Below are 21,237 nucleotides of genomic sequence, written 5' to 3'. Positions count from 1 at the left end.
TTGATACTTATGGTACTAAAGGAATTCTACCACGTTTTGGTGATGACACTCATTTTACTGTAGCTGGTAGAACTGAAAATGAGTTGATGACTATATAAAATAGATTAACAATTTTTCTCAATTTATTAAACTCAGACCAGAAAACCACCCTATGGGTAAGAAAGGTGGCGGAATTCTGTTCTTTATCCGTAATGATTTATACCCAAGTGAAATCCCAATTCCGTGTCTTAATCCCTTTGATGAAGTTATGTGGGTGTGTGTTTGACCTAAAGTCTTGCCGCGTCCTTTTAAATTAATTGTCTTTTGTTGTTTTTATTACTCCCCTAATCGGAGATCCGCTGACAAAATAAATTTTATAGAAAAATTACATGCAAGTGCTGACTTTGTACTATCAAAATAACCAAATGCAGGAATTTTCCTGATGGGTGACGCAAACGATATAAGACTTGATTCTACATGTAACGCTTTTAATTTAAAACAGTTCGTTAATATCCCTATTACAAAAGGCAATACCACTCTTGATTTAATTTGAACTAATCTTTCGAAGTTTTACAAACCCGTCTCCACTCTGCCCCCTCTAGGGGGTAGTTACCAATTTAGCCTTTTCATATTTCCGCTGGCCAAAGTTAAACAGTCGTTTTCTGTAAATGAAGCCGCTTATAGACCTCTCACTGACTCAGGACTTTTCAAATTTGGCTCCTGGATTACTACTGAAAATTGGTCCACTGTGTATCAAACAAATGACGTTGACAACATTGGCTTTGTCCCTCCAAAATCTATTGAGGAGTAATTATGAATTCCACTTTCCTGAGAAAAATTTTAAAATATGTTCTACAGATAAGCCTTATGTTGCTGAGTATTTTAAAAAACTTATAAGAAAAAAAAAAATATTTTTTTCAAAGCAGGTCTTATTAATAAGGCTAATAGTCTAAGGAAGTTCCTAAAGAAAAAATTAATAAAATTAGCTTGTAATTATTTTAATAGTAAAGTCAAAGATCTATATTCTAACAAGACCAAGCAATGGTACAGAAAAATTAAAGAAATATGCGGAAAAAGTCCTTCCGAAGTTGATTTTCATTTCCCTGAACCCCCTAATAAGACTGCCAACGACCTGAACTTGTACCTTGCTTCCATCGTGCAAAGTCTCCCCCTTTCACTGACTCGAGTCCAACTATTCCTCCCAATACTTCCTCCCCCTTTATTTCTCCTTCTGATGTTATAAATGAAATTCTAAAGCTTAGAAAATCAAGTATTTGCCCCTTGGACATCCCAGTTGACTTAATTACAGCCTTTTCAGACAAAATTGCTGAGCCTTTATCAAATATTTTCAACCACATCACAAAATTTGGTTAATTCCCAAGTTGCTGGAAACAAGGTTTTATAACACCTGTCCCAAAAAAATGCGCCAGTCTGACTTTCGCCAACATTCGCCCCATTACGCTCACTTCTGTTTTTTCCAAACTTTATGAAGGTTTCCTCTGTGACTGGCTTAAGACTAAAATTTGTCCGCATATTGACACCTGGCAGTTTGGTAACTTTAAGAAAACTTCCAGCACGCATGACCGTGTGCACTAAAGGCACACCACCGTGAGGAACCTTGATAAACCAAATGTATGGCTGAACGATGTCTTAGTTGATTTACACTAAGCTTTCGATCTGGATGATCACACCACCCTAATTCCTTCACTACTGGTTAACTTTGAACTTGATCCTCTGCTAGTAAATATTGTTATATTGTTTCTTTCAAATAGATCTCAAGTTGTTAAATACAAAAATATTTTCTCTAACCCCCTCCCTATATATTGTGGAATTCCTCAAGACACGTTATTGGGACCACTTTTATTTCTAGTCATGATTAACGATATTGGTAAGGACTTCCCCCAAAAGTGGAAATACGTGGATGACTTGTCGATCCTGGAAGTATGTCACAGGAATATTAAAAGTGACCCCCTTGAAATTCTATCCCACATTTCGGATGAAGCTTAGAACCTCAATATGAAATTAAATTCCACTAAGTCAAATATAATTACGATAAATTTCTTGAAATCTATTCCCGCCTTCCTTGACCCTATCCCCCCAGATATTTCTGTGTCTTCCTTTAAATTACTTGGGGTTACAATTTCCTCTAATTTAAAGTGGGATATCCACGTGAAAGATATTGTCCGTAGAGCTAATGCGTCCATGTCTCTCCTTAAGCTCTTGAATAAATCTAACATCCCCCCATACCATTCTTTAAGGATTTATACATCCTTTGTCTGCCCGCATCTTGAATATGCTTGTCCAGTTTGGCATCCTGACATCTCCCGTGATGAATCAGATAAAATTGAATCTATTCAAAAAAGAGCCCTAAGAATAATTTTTAAAGAAACTTTGGTACCATATTCCCTCCTTCTAAAAAAGACCAAGCTAGAAACTCTTGAGCACAGGAGAGGAACGTTGTGTCTCCGATTTGAAAAAATGTAATAATAAATCCTCGCACGGAAAACATTTTTTCCAAAAGACACTCCCCATCCAGACACCGCCTGCCACGTGCTGTTGCTGAACCCGTTCCTATTTTGTCCCCCATCCGTTGTTTAACCTCCAGATATGAAAAAACCTTTGTCCCCTTCATTACTGATCAAATAAACCACTAGTTTTTTTTTTTTTTTTTTTTTTTTTTTTTTTTTTTTTTTGTACTGGTGATACCCATGCTGGTGTCCGTTTGGCTCTTCCGTTCACTCCTCTTTTTATATACTCTCTTTTAAACCTTTTTAACACTATTTTTATCTCAATTTTTTTTTTTGGTTTTGTTTTAATTTGTGCCTTTTTAACTTTCTTACATTTGACACTTTTTGTTTTTTAGACTAATGAATGGCTTTGCCTTTCTGATTTTGTTGTTTTTGGCATTGTTTAGCCAGTTTTTTAGTTGTTGTGCTATTTCTACGTCTTTTTTTATTATATGACCCCGAAATGTGAATTCGGCCCTTCGGGGCTTGTGATAGTCATTTTTTGAAATAAATATCTTATCTTATCTAAATGCGAGTAAATAAATTGAAACTGAATCATAATGAGTCAAATTTTTTTGATTTATGGTAGAATTACTGGTCATTATCCATAGATTAATAGGATAGAAGTATGACAACATACTATTGTAAGATATACTAGTACTAGATACCTAGGTGTTATTATTGATGAAAGCCTTAGTTTTAGAGACCATATTGCAGCTGTTAGCAGCAAATTGTCTCGTAATATTGGTATTATTCGTAAACTTAGGTATATTTTTCCGTGTGAAATTCTGAGAATGTTGTATTTTTCTATGGTTGACCCATATCTCATTTACTGTTGTACGGTTTGGTCGAAAACATTCGTAACTCACCTCCATCCGCTCCGTGTAACGCAGAATATGGCAACCAGAGTTTTGTATGGTAATAAAGTTGACCTATCTATATCGGCGAGGCATCTTTACCGCGAGTATAAAATTCTACCGTGTGCAGAAATGTGCATATTCTATAATGCTTTGTTTATGTTTAAATATTTAGCTTCGGAGTTACCATCATGTTTTTCAGGAATGTTTAGTCTTGCGTCTACTATTTACGATCATTTGACAATATCTTCTCAGTTGGTGCGAAGATCAGCTATGGTCACGTCTAGGTCTTGGTTTACAATTCGCCATGTTGTTCCGTTAGTTTGGGAGAGCTTGCCAGAGGATTTGAGGAATGTTGGGGGTTTGCAGGAATTTCGCAAATTGTTAAAGAGCCATTGTTTTGATGGGTATATTTTGATGGATTATTCTGGGCCAGTTAAGTTAAGTTTTTGAGGAGGGTTTAGTTGCAGTTGAATATGAAAATGAATATAAATATTATAAATTTGATGGGTGCAGTTTGGAGGTTCGGTGGTTTTCGGGTCCGATAAGTTGAACTCTAATTATGATTTTTTTTTTTTTTCTTTCTTTTTTTGGTTTATTTATTTATTAAGAGGGTTTTCTCACGTGCAAATTTGCTTCAGGGAATCGAAGATGTGCACTTTATTTTTAAACAAACCCAGTGTTACTATTAAAAAAAAAAAAAAAATGGGCCGAATTCGCACTTTAACGTCAATAAACAAAAAGAACCAAAAACAAGCAACAACAAAAATATTACAAAAGGGTCAATGTCAAATACATAAAAATGTCAAAACAATTAAAACTTTATCATTGATTATCTTTAGTATTTTTCTTGTTTTTCTTTCATTACCCCACTTGTGGTTTTGTATCTTTAAAGTGGGCAACAAAACACATTCATTCACTCAATCACTATATTGCTCTGAGCTGCAAAAAGGGGACGAGCAGTCCTGCAATCATTAGACCACTGAAAAATACGCCCTCGAGTCTTAATATCCATATCAAGATTCTTTAATCCAGAAATACTCTTCCTGCAACCAATAAAAGACACATTATTATTCGTAAAGGAGCCAGGCCAGAGACTGTTATTTTTCCCATGCTGTTTATATTTATATTTTGGACAGACATAAGAAATACTGTATATCTTGTATTTTTTCATTGCATCAACACACTGTTTGTCTCATATGCTGATGACACCTTCAACATAAATTAGACTGTTGAGCATACTTCAGGGATTGATTCCATCTTATCTTATGAATGCTGCAATCTCGGCTTCGTTGTTCAATTCAGAAATGTCAGAAGTATGTGAGAATATGCAGTAATTACAGATTTTGAAAAATAATGTAAAACTTTAAATAAAAAACTAATCTCAAGAGCTTTTCTGTGATAAGAACAAATTGGTGATTCCAAAAATTTAATTTTCTATGTGATGAACTTCAACTAAATATGCAAAAAAATTGCCGAATAATATCCAGAGATATTTTTTGGAATTTCGATTTGTTTCTCTGCTTTTGGTTCTTTTACCCAGATCTCAATGCATCCATGCTGGCTAAGCAGACTTATAGATTTTACAACGGTTTCCTAATACCCAATAGAAACATTCATTTTCTATGTTACCCTTTGCTTCTTAAGTCTATTCTACATTTTTTTTTTTTTGTCCATTCACTGGTTTACAGCTAACACGGATATATCTAATTTACTTTTGTATTCATTTTTTGGGAATTCTTGAGTATGCACTTATTTCACAAGGTTCATTTATCATAGGAATGCCATATTTACAATCTTATGTTAGGCGCTCCACCATGTCTGGGCTGGGGATTTAAAACGTCTAAACCCATAAAGACTAGTTTGTATTTCTCTGATGAGCCCTAATTCATGCCAACCACTTGGAAATTACTTATTTGATTTGAGGTGCTTTCATTTTTGAGTATATCACGGCTTATAATTACGAACTACAATCTTGCATACCCATGGATCATTCTTTTTGGTTGATTGTGTTTGGACGTACTGTTTGTCCTAGGTGTTAAGTTGAGTAGGTAAGGTCAAAACCTCAAGTGCTTATCAACCCAAATTAAAAAAAAGGAAAAGAGGTTTCTTTTTTTGTCACCAAATCCCTACCTTTAGCACATCAAACATATATATACACAGAGTCTACGTATATAAGTAAAACTATCACATACAAATATCTATATATATTTATATACAAATATATACTTTTTTCGGGAAAATTTGTGTACTAAGATAATCTGGTCTAAGAAAACGATCTAGATAGGTCAGAAGTTTGAGAAAATTCGTTAAGAGCTTCAATTTTGGAGAAAAAATATTTATGTGAGCGACGTAATTTTTATATACATCAGTATTGCAATGACATTGTCACACTTGACACACTTATGTGCAAAAATTGAAGATTTTCATGTATGGAAAAGCTTATATTAAATTGTTTAAAAAGCAACCAACTGTTAGTTGAAAAAATATTTACATATATATTGACAAGGGATTACTCCTAAACCTTAAAAAAGAAAACCAAAAGTTTGAAGCTTAGTAGAAATCGTTGTTAGAAATCGGATTTGGTGTAATAATCAAATATCTTTAAATAGACAGCAGTATGAAAAGACATTAAATTGCGGAAAGAGCAAAAAACGGGTAATTGCAAAAATATTTGTATATATTTTAACAAAGGATTACAACAATTCAAAAACCTTAAAAAAAAACAAAAGTTTGAAGCTTAGTAGAAATCGTTATAAGAAAAACATCATTACCGAATTTATTTTGTTATAAGTATAAGCAATGTTTTTTTATGACATGAAAATAAGTTGAAAATATTTGAAAGTTCAGTTCATAATAACTAAAGTTTTTATGTTAACTGTAAAATATTTACGGGGCCAGAGCAATAATTTTAATTTTTCGATTCAAACTAGAAAAATACCTGAAAATTTTAAAATTAGTTTGCTTTTTTGTTTGATGAAATCAACTGGCTACGTGATTAAGCTTACAGGTTTGAACGCAACTATTTATATAATGTCAGTAGGAAGGCTCAAAAATCGAAAATTTGCAGTTATTACAAATGATGATTCCTTATTTTTACAAGGGATTACAACAATTCAAAAACTTAAAAAAAAAAAAAAAAGTTTCAAGCTTAGAACATATCGTTGTTAGAAACTGGACTAGCTTCAATAATCAAATATCTTTGAGAAGATTGCATTATGTAAAGACATTAAATTGCGGAAAGAGCAAAAACTGATAATTGCAAACATATTTGTATATATTTTAACAAGGGATTACAACAGTTAAAAACCTTAAAGAAGAAAACCTTTTAGAACGCAACCAGTTATATAATGTCAGTAGGAAGGCCCAAAGAGAAAATGTTCAAAATCTTCTAAATTATCACGAAGCAAAAGAAAATATTGGTTAATATGTGCCTCAAACTCGCAAACACTTGTTTCCTTACCATATTGTTAACAAAAACGAAAGGATTACCTTACCTCTTGATATCCTTCAACATCAGAAAAAACTTTCATCTCAAAAAGATTTCCCTCAAGGGACAACAGACTCACACTGGATTCTTTTAATAGTTCAACGGGAATGGCTTCAAGTGTTAAGCAATTTTCTTCTAGTCTTAAGACTTTTAGTCTTGGACATTTTGCAATGCCTTTTGAAATTTTTGATACCTAAAAATTCCAATGTTTACAAAAAGGATCGAATAAAATCAAATATTTCGCTGTCAAAAGAAATAGTAACTAGAAAGGTAGTTTTTAGACATAGGAGAGTCATGCAATAAGTAAACAAAAATCATACCCCAGTTAAACATGTTCCAAAATATCTGATCAATTAGAAGCATATAAAAGTAGATGAGAGAAAAGTAGACGCAGGGACGAGTCAACATTTAGTCTTGACTTAGCACCAGGTGACTTCCATCTTTTCCCTAAATAAAAGAAGAAGATTGTATGGGAAGGGGGCAGTACTTCCAAACTAACGTGGAAATCAAAGACACCATCACAACTCACTTCAAGCCATTGGCGGCGACATTTACGAAAAGAGCATTATTTCTCTTAGATTTGCCCGGCTTTCCTTTAAAGTAAATCAGAGGTAAAAAAAAACAAATTAACATACATAACGCTCGAACATTAAGCAGCAATTGATTATTTCATTATTAAATTCGTTCGAATATATTTTGAATATATTCGCTCGAATCTATTCGAATATATTCGTTCGAATATTTTTTACCTTTTTCATATTAGTTATTAGTGACTTCGATAGATTCGACAAATATTTAAAACATTACATGTTTTTGGCTTAATTGAACAAGAGTCTGTTAGGTTTTATTTGGGGGTTGGTATTTTATGACATGAATCTCCTATTCATGGGGGCACATAGGGAAACTTCAAAATTTCAAACGACAACCCCAATAAGTCCTTTTACGTTTAGATTCTCAAAAATAAAGCATATTTTGTTAATATCTATCGAAAAAAACACCCTCCGTAAAAGTTACAAGCACTATAAAGCAGGGAAGATGAGCCTTTTACACAGGGATGTGTATACATTCATAGACTAGTGCTAAATATAAGAAAAAGAACCAAAGAATTTTACGGCAAATATATTTAATATTACTACTACTACTACACTTACTGAAGCATCAAGCCGCATGAGACCATTAGAGCAACACACACTTCTCATTAATCCAAATCTATTCAAAAGCTTCCCTCTTTACCCCCTCCCAAGATGGTCCAATTTTCTTTAAATCCTTCCTTTTCATATCTTCCCCATTCGGGGACAATCTACTATTCGTTGGGTAACGAAGACCATATTTACCCAATCCATGTTGTTTGTTATGGCATTTCCATAACAAACAACAAAAGTACGAAGAACAATAGGGAAATCTTTTTGCAAGACAGTGAAGATCATTTGAATGAATATTTAGTAAAAAAAAATTTCAAAGCAGTCCCAGCATGCTTACTTCAGCGAAGTTCAACCAGGACTGATAAAAATTCTTATAGATACCCTTTACAACAATACCGGCTGTTGTTAATCTATCCTCTAGAACGCTTGAACCAAAGGAAATTCAAATTCTCGAAAAAGGTTCAAATTTTCTTTTCTTCCAAAACAAGTCCCTGTGACAGATTTAATTTCCTCTCTAGAGTCCTCTGTGCACAAATTTTATACATCTATTTTCAACCCAGATGAAGTTAGGGCTAGTCTTATAGATACCCTTTACAACAATCCAAAAAAAGGTTAATTCTCCCTCAAATAACAAACCAGGTATTTTGTATGACCTAAAAATACTATCTAATCAAACAGTTCGTGGTAACGAACTGTAAGTAAGGAGCGACACGGCTCAATGGTAACCGAAACTCTAGAACACAGGTTTTTGATACCAATAGATACATCAAAAGAATCAGATTTTAATGCTGATTTCAAATATATAAGTTTTATCAAGTTTAATTCTACCCATCAAAAGTTACGCACCTGAAAAAATTTGACTGATTTTAGAATAAAGGGGGAAATACCCCCTAAAAGTTATAGAACCTTAATGAAAATCACACCATCATATTCAGCGTATCAGAGAACCCTACTGTAGAGGTTTCAAGCTTCCATCTACAAAAATGTGGAATTTTGCATTTTTTGCCAGAAGAAAGATCACGGGTGCGTTTCGGTTACTCAATGGTAACCGAAACTCTAGAACACAGGTTTTTGATACCAATAGATACATCAAAAGAATCAGATTTCAATGCTGATTCCAAATATATAACTTTCATCAAGTTTAGTTCTACCCATCAAAAGTTAAGCGCCTGAGAAAGTTCGCCTTCATCCCAAAAATCACTACAAATCTTTAAAAAGTTTGCACACAAAAGAATCTGTATGTAGTATTCCCAAATAATTTCAAAATCATAAATTTTCTAAATTCTGGTAAAGATGAAACTCCAGTTAATCGTCAAAGAGGGGTCTATCAAATACCGTGAGATTGTGGCAAATACTATGTAGGTAGAACACGCCAGAATTTAAAAAAACACATACAACAGCGTAAAAATGATATTGTAAAAGCTCTGAATTCTAATATTTCTACTGTTTCATTTGATTCTGCTTTAGGCAGCCATGTATTTGCAAATCCTAGCCACAATATACTTTTTGATGAATTAGCCCTTATTAGCAATGACCTAGGCATAAAGCAGGTAGTCGGAGAAAAATTGAAATCTGACTTAAGATTAATAATAATATTTCCTTAAATAGGGACTTGGGGGAATATACACTAAATGCTCTATACACAAATTTAATTAAAAATGATCTTACAAAATATTTTAAAAAACCAATAGACATTAACACAGAATCCGTCACAAAAAGACCTTTGAGGTTAGCTGCCAAAAAGGCTGGATTAGCAATAAGAACGTGTTTTTAAATTATTTTTCTTTCATCTCATTGAATCGCCTTGTTTTATCTCGCTTTTTTCAGTCCTGGTTGAACTTCGCTGAAGTAAGGATGCTGGGACTGCTTTGAAGAAAATTTTAATTTTTGGTTTTATTGGTCGCATGTTGTTGTGAGTCTTTTCTTTTATATATTTTTATCTTGCTGAGGACGGCCCTTGGACATAGGGTCGAAAAATTCATTCAAATTATCTTCACAGCCTTGCAAAAAGATTTCCCTATTGTTCTTCGTACTTTTGTTGTTTGTATTCGTTGGGTCCTAGGTGGATGGCCAAAAATGACAATCTTTTGCAACCTGTCGTCCTTCATCCCCAAAACTTGTCGTAGCCTTCTCAGCCATTCTCTTTCTATGGTCAAAGAAAGTGGGACATAACTTTTTTTTTCATAGAGATTACCGTTTGAAATACAACGAATGTTCATTGGCATCAAAAAGCTTTTTAAAACCATATGCCGTAAGTGATGGCAGCAAAACCTTCAGTTGTTCGAGAGGAATTTTGAACGATAACTATAAACAATTTGTACATTTTTTCAACCATGCATAAAAAAACAGCAAATTACGTATATTAAATACTTTCCCAGATACTCCAATCCGACGTCAGAGGCATTTCAAATTTAGAAGCAGATTTACTTGGTGAAAAACCAATCAAAATGATTTATTTTGCTGCAGTTTTCTCATGCTTATAACTTTTGACTACAGAAAAATAATCCTTTCCTCTTCACTGAAAACGATATGAATTTTAAACAGTGTTTTTTTATTTATCAAAACATCAACAAAAACAACAAAAAAAAGAAAAAATAACGACACTAGGCAAGGCAACAGGAAAAAAATCTGAATAATTACATCTACGACTTCCGATTTAATTTTTCTGTATGAAAGGCACGCCTTTTTTGTCAAATTCCTCTATTGCGTTCAAACAAATAAGAAACTGATACCCCAATACAATTTTTAAGACGAACATTCATAATATTTAAAGCATACTTCTTAGCTACCAATACACCCTTTTAGTACCCATGAGACTTTTGTGGCACCTAGTGGTTTATGGGAAATTTCATGGAACCCGAAAAGCCATCTACGGATATCTATGGAAAACTTCCGACGCGTGACCCAGTTTCAGTTGTCACATCCAAACTAAGCAACCAATATCATACTATCCATACTACCTAACTTAAAAAAAAAAAAAAAATATCTTTCTTTGAATTCTTTCAGACTATGCCAAGGAGCAGGCTCATTCGATTGAAAACCGTAAGTTCTAGGACCCTTTTTAAACGTCAAAAGTAATGGGAGGGCAACCACTCCTTGCCCTTAATTGCTACCTAGCCCCCCTCTCTACTGTAACCCTCAAAGACATCCAATCAAAATTTAAGTTAGCCATTTTGTAAAAAATAGTCAAAAAGACCAATAAATTTGCCTCATGGGATAGCGAAACCCCCACACCCCCTGGGCCGTTAGTAATACAAACTAAAAATTGTTAAAAATTGCTTAAACATAGGTTTTATGTTGGAAAAGCGGGGATATTTGATGTTGGGTGTTCAGTAGCCACAAAACGTTCAGGAATCGCTTCCTGAATTAAATATTTCATAGGGGGGGGGGGGGGAGCCGGCTCTGAAATCGGCCTAAAAACGTTTTTTCCATGGCCAGTTAGAAATGTTTGAAACCAAAAGGATCCTAACGTACAACAGATACCCGGTACATCGCCCCCTCCAACAAAAACGGAAACCGAAAAAGGGCCAAATTTTTTTCTGAGATCCTCGAAATTGCGTAAGTCCTTGTGCGTAAGGGACCACAATATAGAAGGAAAAATTAGAAAAACAAAATATTGGTGTCCCTAAAAAGGGGCCAGATAAGGACCAAAATGCTTTTCCTCAGCTACTTCTCATAGAAGGGTGGTCATAGAAACTTGGAAGGGAGCTCATTTGACTGGATAGTGAATGTTTTGATTCCCTTTCCAAGGACCAAAAGTAATTCAAGGGCAACCAGTCTCCAACCATGCCCTTTTCTGCTACCCAGCCTCCCATAAATCCAAATTTTGGATCCAAATCATTTTCTTCAGAATGTCGAAATACCTAATAAATATACGTCAGGGGGAACATTTTTCCAGGATGAACAGTTCTCAAATTATTTACAATTTTCAGGGAATTGCTCGATGGATCAAGTTTTTAGGCAGTCTGTGTGTGTGTGGGAGGAGTCAATTGGATCTCAAATCTTGAACTAGGGAGTGGAAGAGGCACATCAAAAACACTATGTGTACCCAGTTCACTGAGCTATATCTGCAATCTGCATGCCTGCAATATCTTGCGAGCAGCTTCAGAGATGGACTTGAAACTTCTAGGTACCTTTTGGGAGAGGAAGGAGGGATAAGGAGAATTCATATCTTATTCTTGGAGGAGGGGGAAGGAACTAAGTAATTTTTGTTTCTGCTCCACCAAAAAGATTTTTGCACAATAAGTTCCTTCGAAACTTAAAATCTATGCACGGTTAAGTGGCGAGGTTAATCGAAATACATTATTTGGTGACAGGCTATCAAAACGGCACATATGATAATACGTCGGGAACAATTTGGGGTATCAAGTTGAAACTTTCAGAGAAGTGGTGAGGGGGGCAACCATTCATACAAGTTACAAAGCGTTTATCCAACAACTACCAAACCAGGTTCTCCAGTCAATCCCCTATAAATCTGGTTAACTGCCAAAAACGTCAGCTTTTAAATAAGGGATCGATGGGCATGGGTGTCAATTTACAAGAATGTAGGAGGAGAGGAGCCAGGGGCGTAATTTGCTATGAGGCAGGGAGGCAACCTCCCCTCTCAGAACTCAGTTTGCCCTTCTAGACCCCCGTTTGCCCCCCCCCCCCCAGCTGAAAACTAGTTTCTTCTAAAATCTTGTCAAAACTGAGATAAGCCTGCATAATTCAAGTATCCACAGAAACGGGTCAGTTTTCTTTAATACATCTTTACCTTTACGGTACTATATGGCTCATTTTTAAGTTTTCACAGTCATTTTCACTTGATTCGGGAGAATTAGTTCTAACTTTTCCCCTCCCATGATTTTGACAAAATTACGCCACTGAGGGAAAAAAATGTATTTTTCAAAATCTAGAGGGGGCAATATAGTAATTTTTTTTTACGAAAATACCAAAATTGGAAATTTTAAAATCTAGAGGGGGCTAGGGAGCAATTACCCCCTATAAGCAATCGTTTTTTCTTTGGAATAGTTTTCAATTGTGATTAATTTCACAAAAATTTGTAATGTTCTTTTCCGTTTTTCTGTGAGCTTTCCTACTCAAGAACTAAAATATTGGATTTCAATCTACGTTTTAGCCAAAATTTGAACATTCAGTGAAAATGCTCAAACAGCCGTAGTTTGGTGCAATTATGCTTATAAATCCACGGTTTTTTTTCTCGAAAAAGACGAAAAGTATAAATAATAGTTAGTTTTCTTTAGGGCTGAAGCCATCCTTAACTTCATCCTGTAGACAACCTTGAGTATGCGCAATTTTATTCAAAGGATCACTTATGCTGTTTGTTTGCTTATCTGTTTCTTTGCTTAAATTAAAGTCATTTATAAAAAAAAGGTTTTCTTTTGTTATCTAAAAGAGAGTCGGACATCAAAAATCGTTAAAGATAGACTTGTTTCCTTAAATTTTGTCTTAATGAAGTCTCCCTAGGCTTTGTCTACACGCTCAAGATTTTCAAGCAGATCAGTGGAAAGAAAAATTAATTTTCGCATTTTCTGAACCTGGAAAGTTCATGCCAATCGGGTCAAAACAAAGTTTTGTCGGTTATGGGGTGTTACAAATCGAGGCAGCAGAATTTTTCTAAGTATTTTCTGCAGTGAATTACATTTTTTCCCAGTATAATTTTCTTAGCGAGTTACAAGCCAACCAAAGGAAAAATAGATTTGACCTATATTGGGTGTTATAAATCAGTACAGCAAATGGCGTTTCCCCCTCTACGGATTTTTCCTCAGATTTATGGAATTTGGTGTCTGTTTACGGACAAAAGAACAGAGTAACGGAACTTAATTGAATACCTATAGAAAAACCGATATCCTTTCAGAAATGTCCTATTCACCTTTGCCTCATAACATATACCCCGAATCGCCAGAGAAATCTTCAATAGCTTCTGATTTTTTGGCTCAACGCAAACGCGTTGTCACTCCCAAATTTTGATACAATATTATCTGCAACTTTTTTCGTCTGTGGTTATACTTTTGTTATAAGATTTTTTTCTTACAAAAAAGTAAATTGGGAGAAACTTACTAGCCAGCAAAAGTGAAAAAAGTTTCAAACCTGGGCGAAATTCGAATCTTGTACCTGCATACGATTACGACAGAAAACGCTGCAAGGTTTTTGCGGTCATGTACTAGAAAAATTACACTTTTGTGGCACATATTGGCTTATGGAGAATTCTGCCGAATCCGAGACACCATCTACGGATTTTCTATGGAAAACTTGTTTAATGGGACATAAACAAGGGTCTAGTGGAAACACTGTCGACATATTGTTTTCAATAGCTTTTTCTTCATTGACGTCCTCTTGTAATTGTCTTCAGGTGAGGTAATTCTAAACCAATCAGCGAAAACACAATTAAGAGCCCAGTTCGAGGTGTCACATCTGAACTATACAACCAATATTATACATCCAATCCACATAACCAAATTTCAAAATGCATTGTCTTTATTGAGGTTTACCTGACCCAGTCAACATACCCTGCAAATATCAAGCCCAATGAGGAGAAAACAGAATTTAGGAAAATTTTCGGGCTTCACGAGTCGAAACAGCCTAAGTTAGTTTCAAATTTTCGCCCTTATAAATTGTGTTTGCTCAAACTAAAAGGGCTATTAAAATGGCGTTTCTGCCATATGTCGGGAACAACTTGGGGTATCGAGGTTAAACCTTCAGGGACTGTGGCGGGGCGGGGGGGGGCAAAAACACCTTAAGTTTTGACTTGGGGAAGGTGGCAGAGTCAAATTAAAATAGACAATGTGCATTCACGTCATCGAAATAGCATATATGCTGTATATTGGGTTTTGGGGAAAACCGTCAGGCAGTGCTGGAAAAAGGATGGGAGGAAGGTTAGGCAAGAGGATTGAAATTTAGTGTTTGGAGTACAGGGATGAAGTTAACCAATTTTGTTTCTGATCTTGAAAACATTTTTGAACTATAGGCTGCTATGGGATTTATAATCTACCCAAAGTTAAGTAGCAAGGTAAATGAAAAGGCGCTATATTTTATATATACACTATATATCATCAAAATAGTGTCTCTACAATATTTCTAGAATTGCTTGGGATACCAAGTTGAAACTTCTAGGTAATATTAAGGCTAGGGAGGGGGGAGCAAGTAAACATTAAACTATGGCTTAGGAGAGATGGTAGAGGTAGACCAAAATAGACTATGTGTGCCCGGATTATCAAAATAAAATACATGCGTATCTCTTGAACAAGGGATAAAGTTGAAACTTTCTGTGGTATAGGAGAAGAAAAAGCTAAACATTTTCTGTCTCAAATCTGCCTAAAAATTTTGGCAGTTCAAACCCTGTGGGACTAGAAACTCTTTGTGGTACAATCAAGACACCATATCTACCCAGGTAAACAAAATAAGGTTCCTTAAAACCTCTTCATAAAAGCTTTAAATTTATATCTGTAAGCAATTGGACAAAAGGAGCCCTTTTGCAAAAAAAAAAAAAAAAAAAAAATCGAAGAAAAAGAAAAATAATTGAGAAAAAAATGGTTTACCCGAGAATGTGCCCAAAACTTCTTTTTTCGACAACCTGAAATTCGTGATGCTTTTGTTCGGGCCAATTACATGACTTTGAAATGTTTGCATTCATTCCAGAACAAATTATTAAAAACCAGGGATGCACGAAAACGAGGCTTTATATTTTCTCCCTACGTAAAAAGTTTGTTGGCCACCAATTCTTGAAACCCTAAAATGTGTCAACATTGTTTTTATCCAATCACCGTGAAACTTCAGGGGTAATAAGACTGGACCAAAGGGAGCTTAAAGACAACAATTAATTATGAAAGTAAAACGTCGTTTTATCGATTCTTAGAAGGAAAAATTCAAATTTCTTTTTGGGCTAATTTGCTTTTAAGTTACAGGCCTTCCCAAGACCTCAAGTACAATTTCTGGACCAAGGGAACGTAAGACCATAAAACAGAACGCTTTTTAATAAATGACGTGGACTTAAGACCATAAAACAGAACGCTTTTTAATAAATGACGTGGACTTAAGACCATAAAACAGAACGCTTTTTAATAAATGACGTGGACTTAAGACCATAAAACAGAACGCTTTTTAATAAATGACGTGGACTTAAGACCATAAAACAGAACGCTTTTTAATAAATGACGTGGACTTAAGACCATAAAACAGAACGCTTTTTAATAAATGACGTGGACTTAAGACCATAAAACAGAACGCTTTTTAATAAATGACGTGGACATGCATGTGTTTAAACAAACAAACAATTACAACAAAATACAGCATACAAACATTCTTTCAATAAAATGGTAGATTAAGAAACGCGTATATTCAAGGGTGTCTACAGGATGGGTTAGGATAGTTACAGCTCTGTAGAAGACCAAAAATCTCGCAGATGTTCAATTCATATGTATAATGAGGCCCCTTTTCTTCCTCCAAGATTGTATTTAAAAATCATTATTAAAAAGTGTATTACGCAGCACTACTGTGGGTCGAAAACTTCGACTGGATATTCATCATTTGTCCAACGTTTAGATCACAACCAAACATTTATTTTGTTTAAGCGGAAAAACTGGAGAAAACTTGGAATTAAATTCCTAGCATAGACTGGCAATGAAACTATCTCAATAAAAAAAAAAAAAAAAAAAAAAAAAAAAAAAAAAAAAAAAAACAATTTCAAAAAACGTTTCTAAAAGAAAAACTTTTTCAAATAAAGTGATGACTCATATTAAAACCTAACACAAGCGTCCAAATATAACTGAAACTTAAAACAAACAAAAATTACCACAAACAAGAGTAGCGCTTACTCACTTTACGTTTCTAAGGTTATAGCATGATTTGCGCTTTATTGAAAACATTTTTAAAAATATATTCTCTTTTATAATTATAGAATCTAATAAAACAAAATAGCTGAGATTTTCAAGCATTAATAGAATTATATATTAAAAAAATCAGTTCACTTTAATTAGTTATTTCTAGTCTTCTGGATTATTTTGGTGGTTTTATTTTATTTGTATTTTTTTTTTTTTTTTTTTTTTAAAATATAACCACTTTTGAAAAAACAACACCCAAGCCATTCAGAGGGTATGAGAGGGAGGGAGAAATAACACTACTCTTATTTGTAAACCTTGATCAGCCTCGCGGTAGTATTTTTTGCTGTATTGTTGGTGATGTAATGACAAATCAAAAAAACAAAAACACTCAAAACAAATGCTCAAATACGTTCAAAATACAAACAATTTTCAGTAAAGCGCAAATAACCCGGTAGAACGCTTGGGGGCCATAGCCCTACTCCTGTTTGTTGTAATTTCTGGCTATTTTTAGTTTTACTTAATTATTCATTTTAATATCTGTTCGTTTTAGGATTTATTTTATTCATCTAAATAGCTATATCTTACTATTATATTTAATGTGACTGTTTATTTTCACTTCCGTTCGTTTTGATTACATTTACTAATTGATAATAATTTCTACTCGTTTTAAATTCGAATTATGATTGGACGTTCGTCTTAGGCCTGAATACGGTTCTTTACTTTTCTTTAAAAAAACTTCTTTTTTCAAAAACGTTTTTAAATTAAGCTTTAGATAAAATGGTGTCTAAAGTGGTTTCTTTATCACTTTTTTTCGAGCAGTAAAAATTGGGACTGAGAGTCAGGAATAAGTTTACTTTTACATCGCTGGCAAATTAAAATAACTGCATCTTGAATTGTGCTATTTTTCACTGATAGAAAATTTTATAGTTCTTATTTAAGTGAAGCTAATATAAGCATATTTAAACGCTATATATACTTGAAACGCTATATACTATGTCGCTAAATTTTCTGAAATCATGAATCGATAAAACCTAACCTTTGTCAAACATTTTCGTCTTTATTTCAGCCCCTTCACAATGAGACTTCAATAATATTGACATTCAGCTAGAACTAATTTCAGCCCATCAGATTTTCATAGAATTTTAACTGGCTCAAATCAGCGCAAGCTAAATCACGGTATTAGTAAACTATCATTGTGAATGGGCCTTTAAGGCTGTCCTGGCCCAGCCTACAATATATTTTTAAAGTTGACCGGGGAATACTAATCTGTGGCTTTCCGAATCTTCGATGTTTTTTTTTGGTCCAACGAGGCCCAATTTGCCCATTTTTGTTTTATCACGCTCCCCTTCACCCAAGGACTCAATAACAACAGGTGGTCAATAACAACAAGTTTTTTGGCCCACTAACAGCCTCCTCCCAGCCCAACAAGAATGTGGGGTCTCTTAGCCTAAGCAATGATCCTTGAAAGTTTTAACCCAATCGGAAAAGAATTTTCTGTTCCTTCTTCGGGTCCCCATTTCGGAGGGAGGGGGGCAAGCCGGGGTCCATCTGGCCCAGAAACTTGGGGTTATAAACTTTAATTTATTCAGGAAAAGAGTTGGTTGGCCATTTTTGGGACCCAGTTTTCAGAAGAACAATTTTTTTTTTTTTTTTTGAATTGGTTACCTTTTGTCAAAAGAATTTTAGATATAATTTTCAAGCCAATCAAAAGAAACAGTATCTAGCTCATAATTAGGGAGTCGGTGCCCTCAATCCAATTTATTTGCACATCAGGGCCCTCGGGAAAAATTATTTGACCTTAGGGGAGCCATTTTTGTATGCGTGTGTTTGTGTATATATGTGTGTATTGGGGTGCTATCACTGCAAGGACTTCGGGATGTAGATTTTTAGCTGATCAGAAAAAAAATTATGACACTTTTCATGCCCATTTTTTGGCGGATCATGCCATTAAACTAACTTTTTTACATCTTAGCTCAGGGGCTTACAGTTGCAAGTGTCTAACTGATCAGGGACAACAAAGTTTCGTCCCCTTTCTGGTCCCAAAAAGATTCTTACTCCTGTAAACAAAAATATTTGTCATAGGTAACCATCCTTGAGATAGTTTCAAGCCGATAAAAAAAATAATTTGTAGGGCCGTTTTTGGACATCAATTTTTAGGGAACCTGTGCCCTCAATCTAAAACATTTTTTCTTGTAGATTATGCTCCACTTTACCAAGGACTTACAGTTTTGAATTTCAGAGCGTTCAGAAATATAAAGTTTATTGATCCTTTAGGATCCCATTTTCTGGTATTTTTTTTTCAATATATTTCTTGAAATTTAACTACTACTACTGCTACCAACAACTCACTGCATAGCGAAGCCACCTGAGGCCAACACAGCTGCGCATGCTCCTTCTCTACTCCAATCTATTCAAAGCTTTATTCTCCATCCCCTCCTATGAAGTTTCAATATGCTCGTAGCTTTTGGTTGGTGATTTTAAACTAAAGGAAGTTCACATATTTGGAATCCGATTTAAAAGTAGATAGGAGAACATATAGTTTCCAAAGTTCCGTGTTTTCCTATGCATGGTTGGTTACTCCTGACTAAGGTTGCTCTTTACATATCATGCATTGCCATTAAGAGTTTGACAGGACATTTTCATACCTTATCTCTTCAAAAAATAAACGTAGGTGTTTTTTCGTAGGATCGGTCTTGACAGAAGCTAGAGTCAGCCATTCTACAGCAAAAAATTCAAATCATAGAAAAGAAGCATTATTCAGTCCAATTTTCAAAAATCAAATCCAGTGTTTTGGTTTAAATTGGGAAATAAAGAGTGTTTTGGGCCTTCCAAGGTCATATTCTAAATTCATGCTTAGGATTCACTCATGCACACTCTATGTTTTCCCACTATTGTCATAACACAGATCAAGGGGCGTAATGCTACTTGTAATGCTTTGTTGAAGAGGCAAGGAGTAAAGGACTAGTTAGCCTTTTGTTTTATTTAACTAGTCATCATTATTTTTCTTCTTTTGCTTTTAACGAGATTAAAATGTTTGGATTCTTTATATTGTTTATCCTTTTGGCTCCCTGTTGACTAGATTTAGAGAATTAACATATAAATTCTTACCTGGTTCTGTATCAAGCACATTTCAGAAACATGTAATTCATCAATACTGTCTGGAATTTCTGAAATTTTATTCCGTGATATATCAAGAACATCAAGTTTGGCAAGCTTGAAAAGCTGAACCGGGAATGTTGTAAACCGATTACCAGAAAGGTTTAAAGACTTCAAATTTTTCAAGTTTACGAAACTATCTGGAAGTGCAGTCAGTGAATTATCCTGTAGCGAGATTGTCTCGAGCTTTGAAATGTCTCCTATCCCCACTGGTAAGGTACCTAGAAAGTAGTAGTAGAACCTTACGACTTTTTTTGGAAAGGTCATATTATTCTATTGCGCTTACAGTGCATCCACACACACAAAGACAATTGAACTAACATTTATTCAGAGAGTTTCACAGGTAAATATTTTATTCATACTTATGATATTTTCCCGTATTTTTTATATAAAATAACTTGGAGGAACTCTGCTAGTTTTTTTATGAGTGCTAGAGTGCATTACATTATGAGTGCATTTACATTACTTTTGATGGACGTTTTTAAGTTAAAGTAATTTAAAGAGAATATAATCATATTTTTTTTGCCGTAAATAAAGATTTAAATAAATAAAACTATTTTTTAAACATTTCACATGAAGAAATTTCAAAAGAACTGTTCCACAAAATATAGCCTTCAACCTATATTATCTATAGCCCTTAAGAATCCTTATATCATGCTATTAATTAAAAAAAAATACTTTTTTCAGAAAAAGAAGTTTTTCAAAGAAAAGTAAAGAGCTGTATCGAACCAAAAATGAGTAGAAATAAAGTCAAATAAATTTCCACGCGTAAAACTTCTACAAATCCTCATCAATAAATAAATGAAACCCAAAACGAACAGAAAATACATTAAATAACCGAATCAAAATAAAAACAAGCAAAAACTAAGATGAGTAGGGCTGACGGCCCCACGTCTTCTAAAAACCAGAACATAATTTGCACTTTACTGCCTTTGGTCAGTTGAACATCCCCCTTATCAAGCCTTGGAAGTTTCAACTTAATACTATAAGCTGTTGATACGATATTGCCGGTATGCTCTTTTGATTGCATGTATGCCCATAGTGTGTTTCAATTTAGTTCGACTTCCCCTTGAATATTCCCTAAAATTTTCACTTTAATACTCTTAGCCTTAGTATTAGTTACAATAGAAATAATAGTTGGAGTGGCAGTACTAGTAGTAGTGATAGTAGTATTATAAGGAGTTTTAGTCAATTGACTTTCCCCCTGAGTACTCCGTGAAAGTTCCAACAACAAGCTATTCCTGAGATACGACCTTTTGGCAACCTGCATAAAATAGTGTGTTTTGATTT

General features: G+C 34.4%; 1 protein-coding gene across 1 annotated transcript in view; it reads right to left on the bottom strand.

Moving 5' to 3' along the window:
- The window catches only part of LOC148949441 (histone acetyltransferase KAT2A-like), a 181,380-nt gene that overhangs the window by 144,781 nt on the left and 15,362 nt on the right, over positions 1-21,237 (bottom strand). Inside the window, exons 3-4 of the mRNA XM_089093465.1 lie at positions 19,900-20,168; positions 6,841-7,026 (exon numbers count right to left, since the gene is read on the bottom strand). Coding sequence (XP_088949591.1) covers positions 6,841-7,026; positions 19,900-20,168 — 455 coding nt within the window. The remainder of the gene's footprint in view (positions 1-6,840; positions 7,027-19,899; positions 20,169-21,237) is intronic.

The sequence above is a fragment of the Artemia sp. Qi Xiang Cuo genome, chromosome 8 (assembly GCF_049724085.1).
Source record: "Artemia sp. Qi Xiang Cuo chromosome 8, ASM4972408v1, whole genome shotgun sequence".
NCBI lineage: Eukaryota > Metazoa > Arthropoda > Branchiopoda > Anostraca > Artemiidae > Artemia > Artemia sp. Qi Xiang Cuo.
The sequence above is the reverse complement of the archived record's forward strand: the minus strand, read 5'-3'. Positions and strand labels throughout refer to the sequence as shown.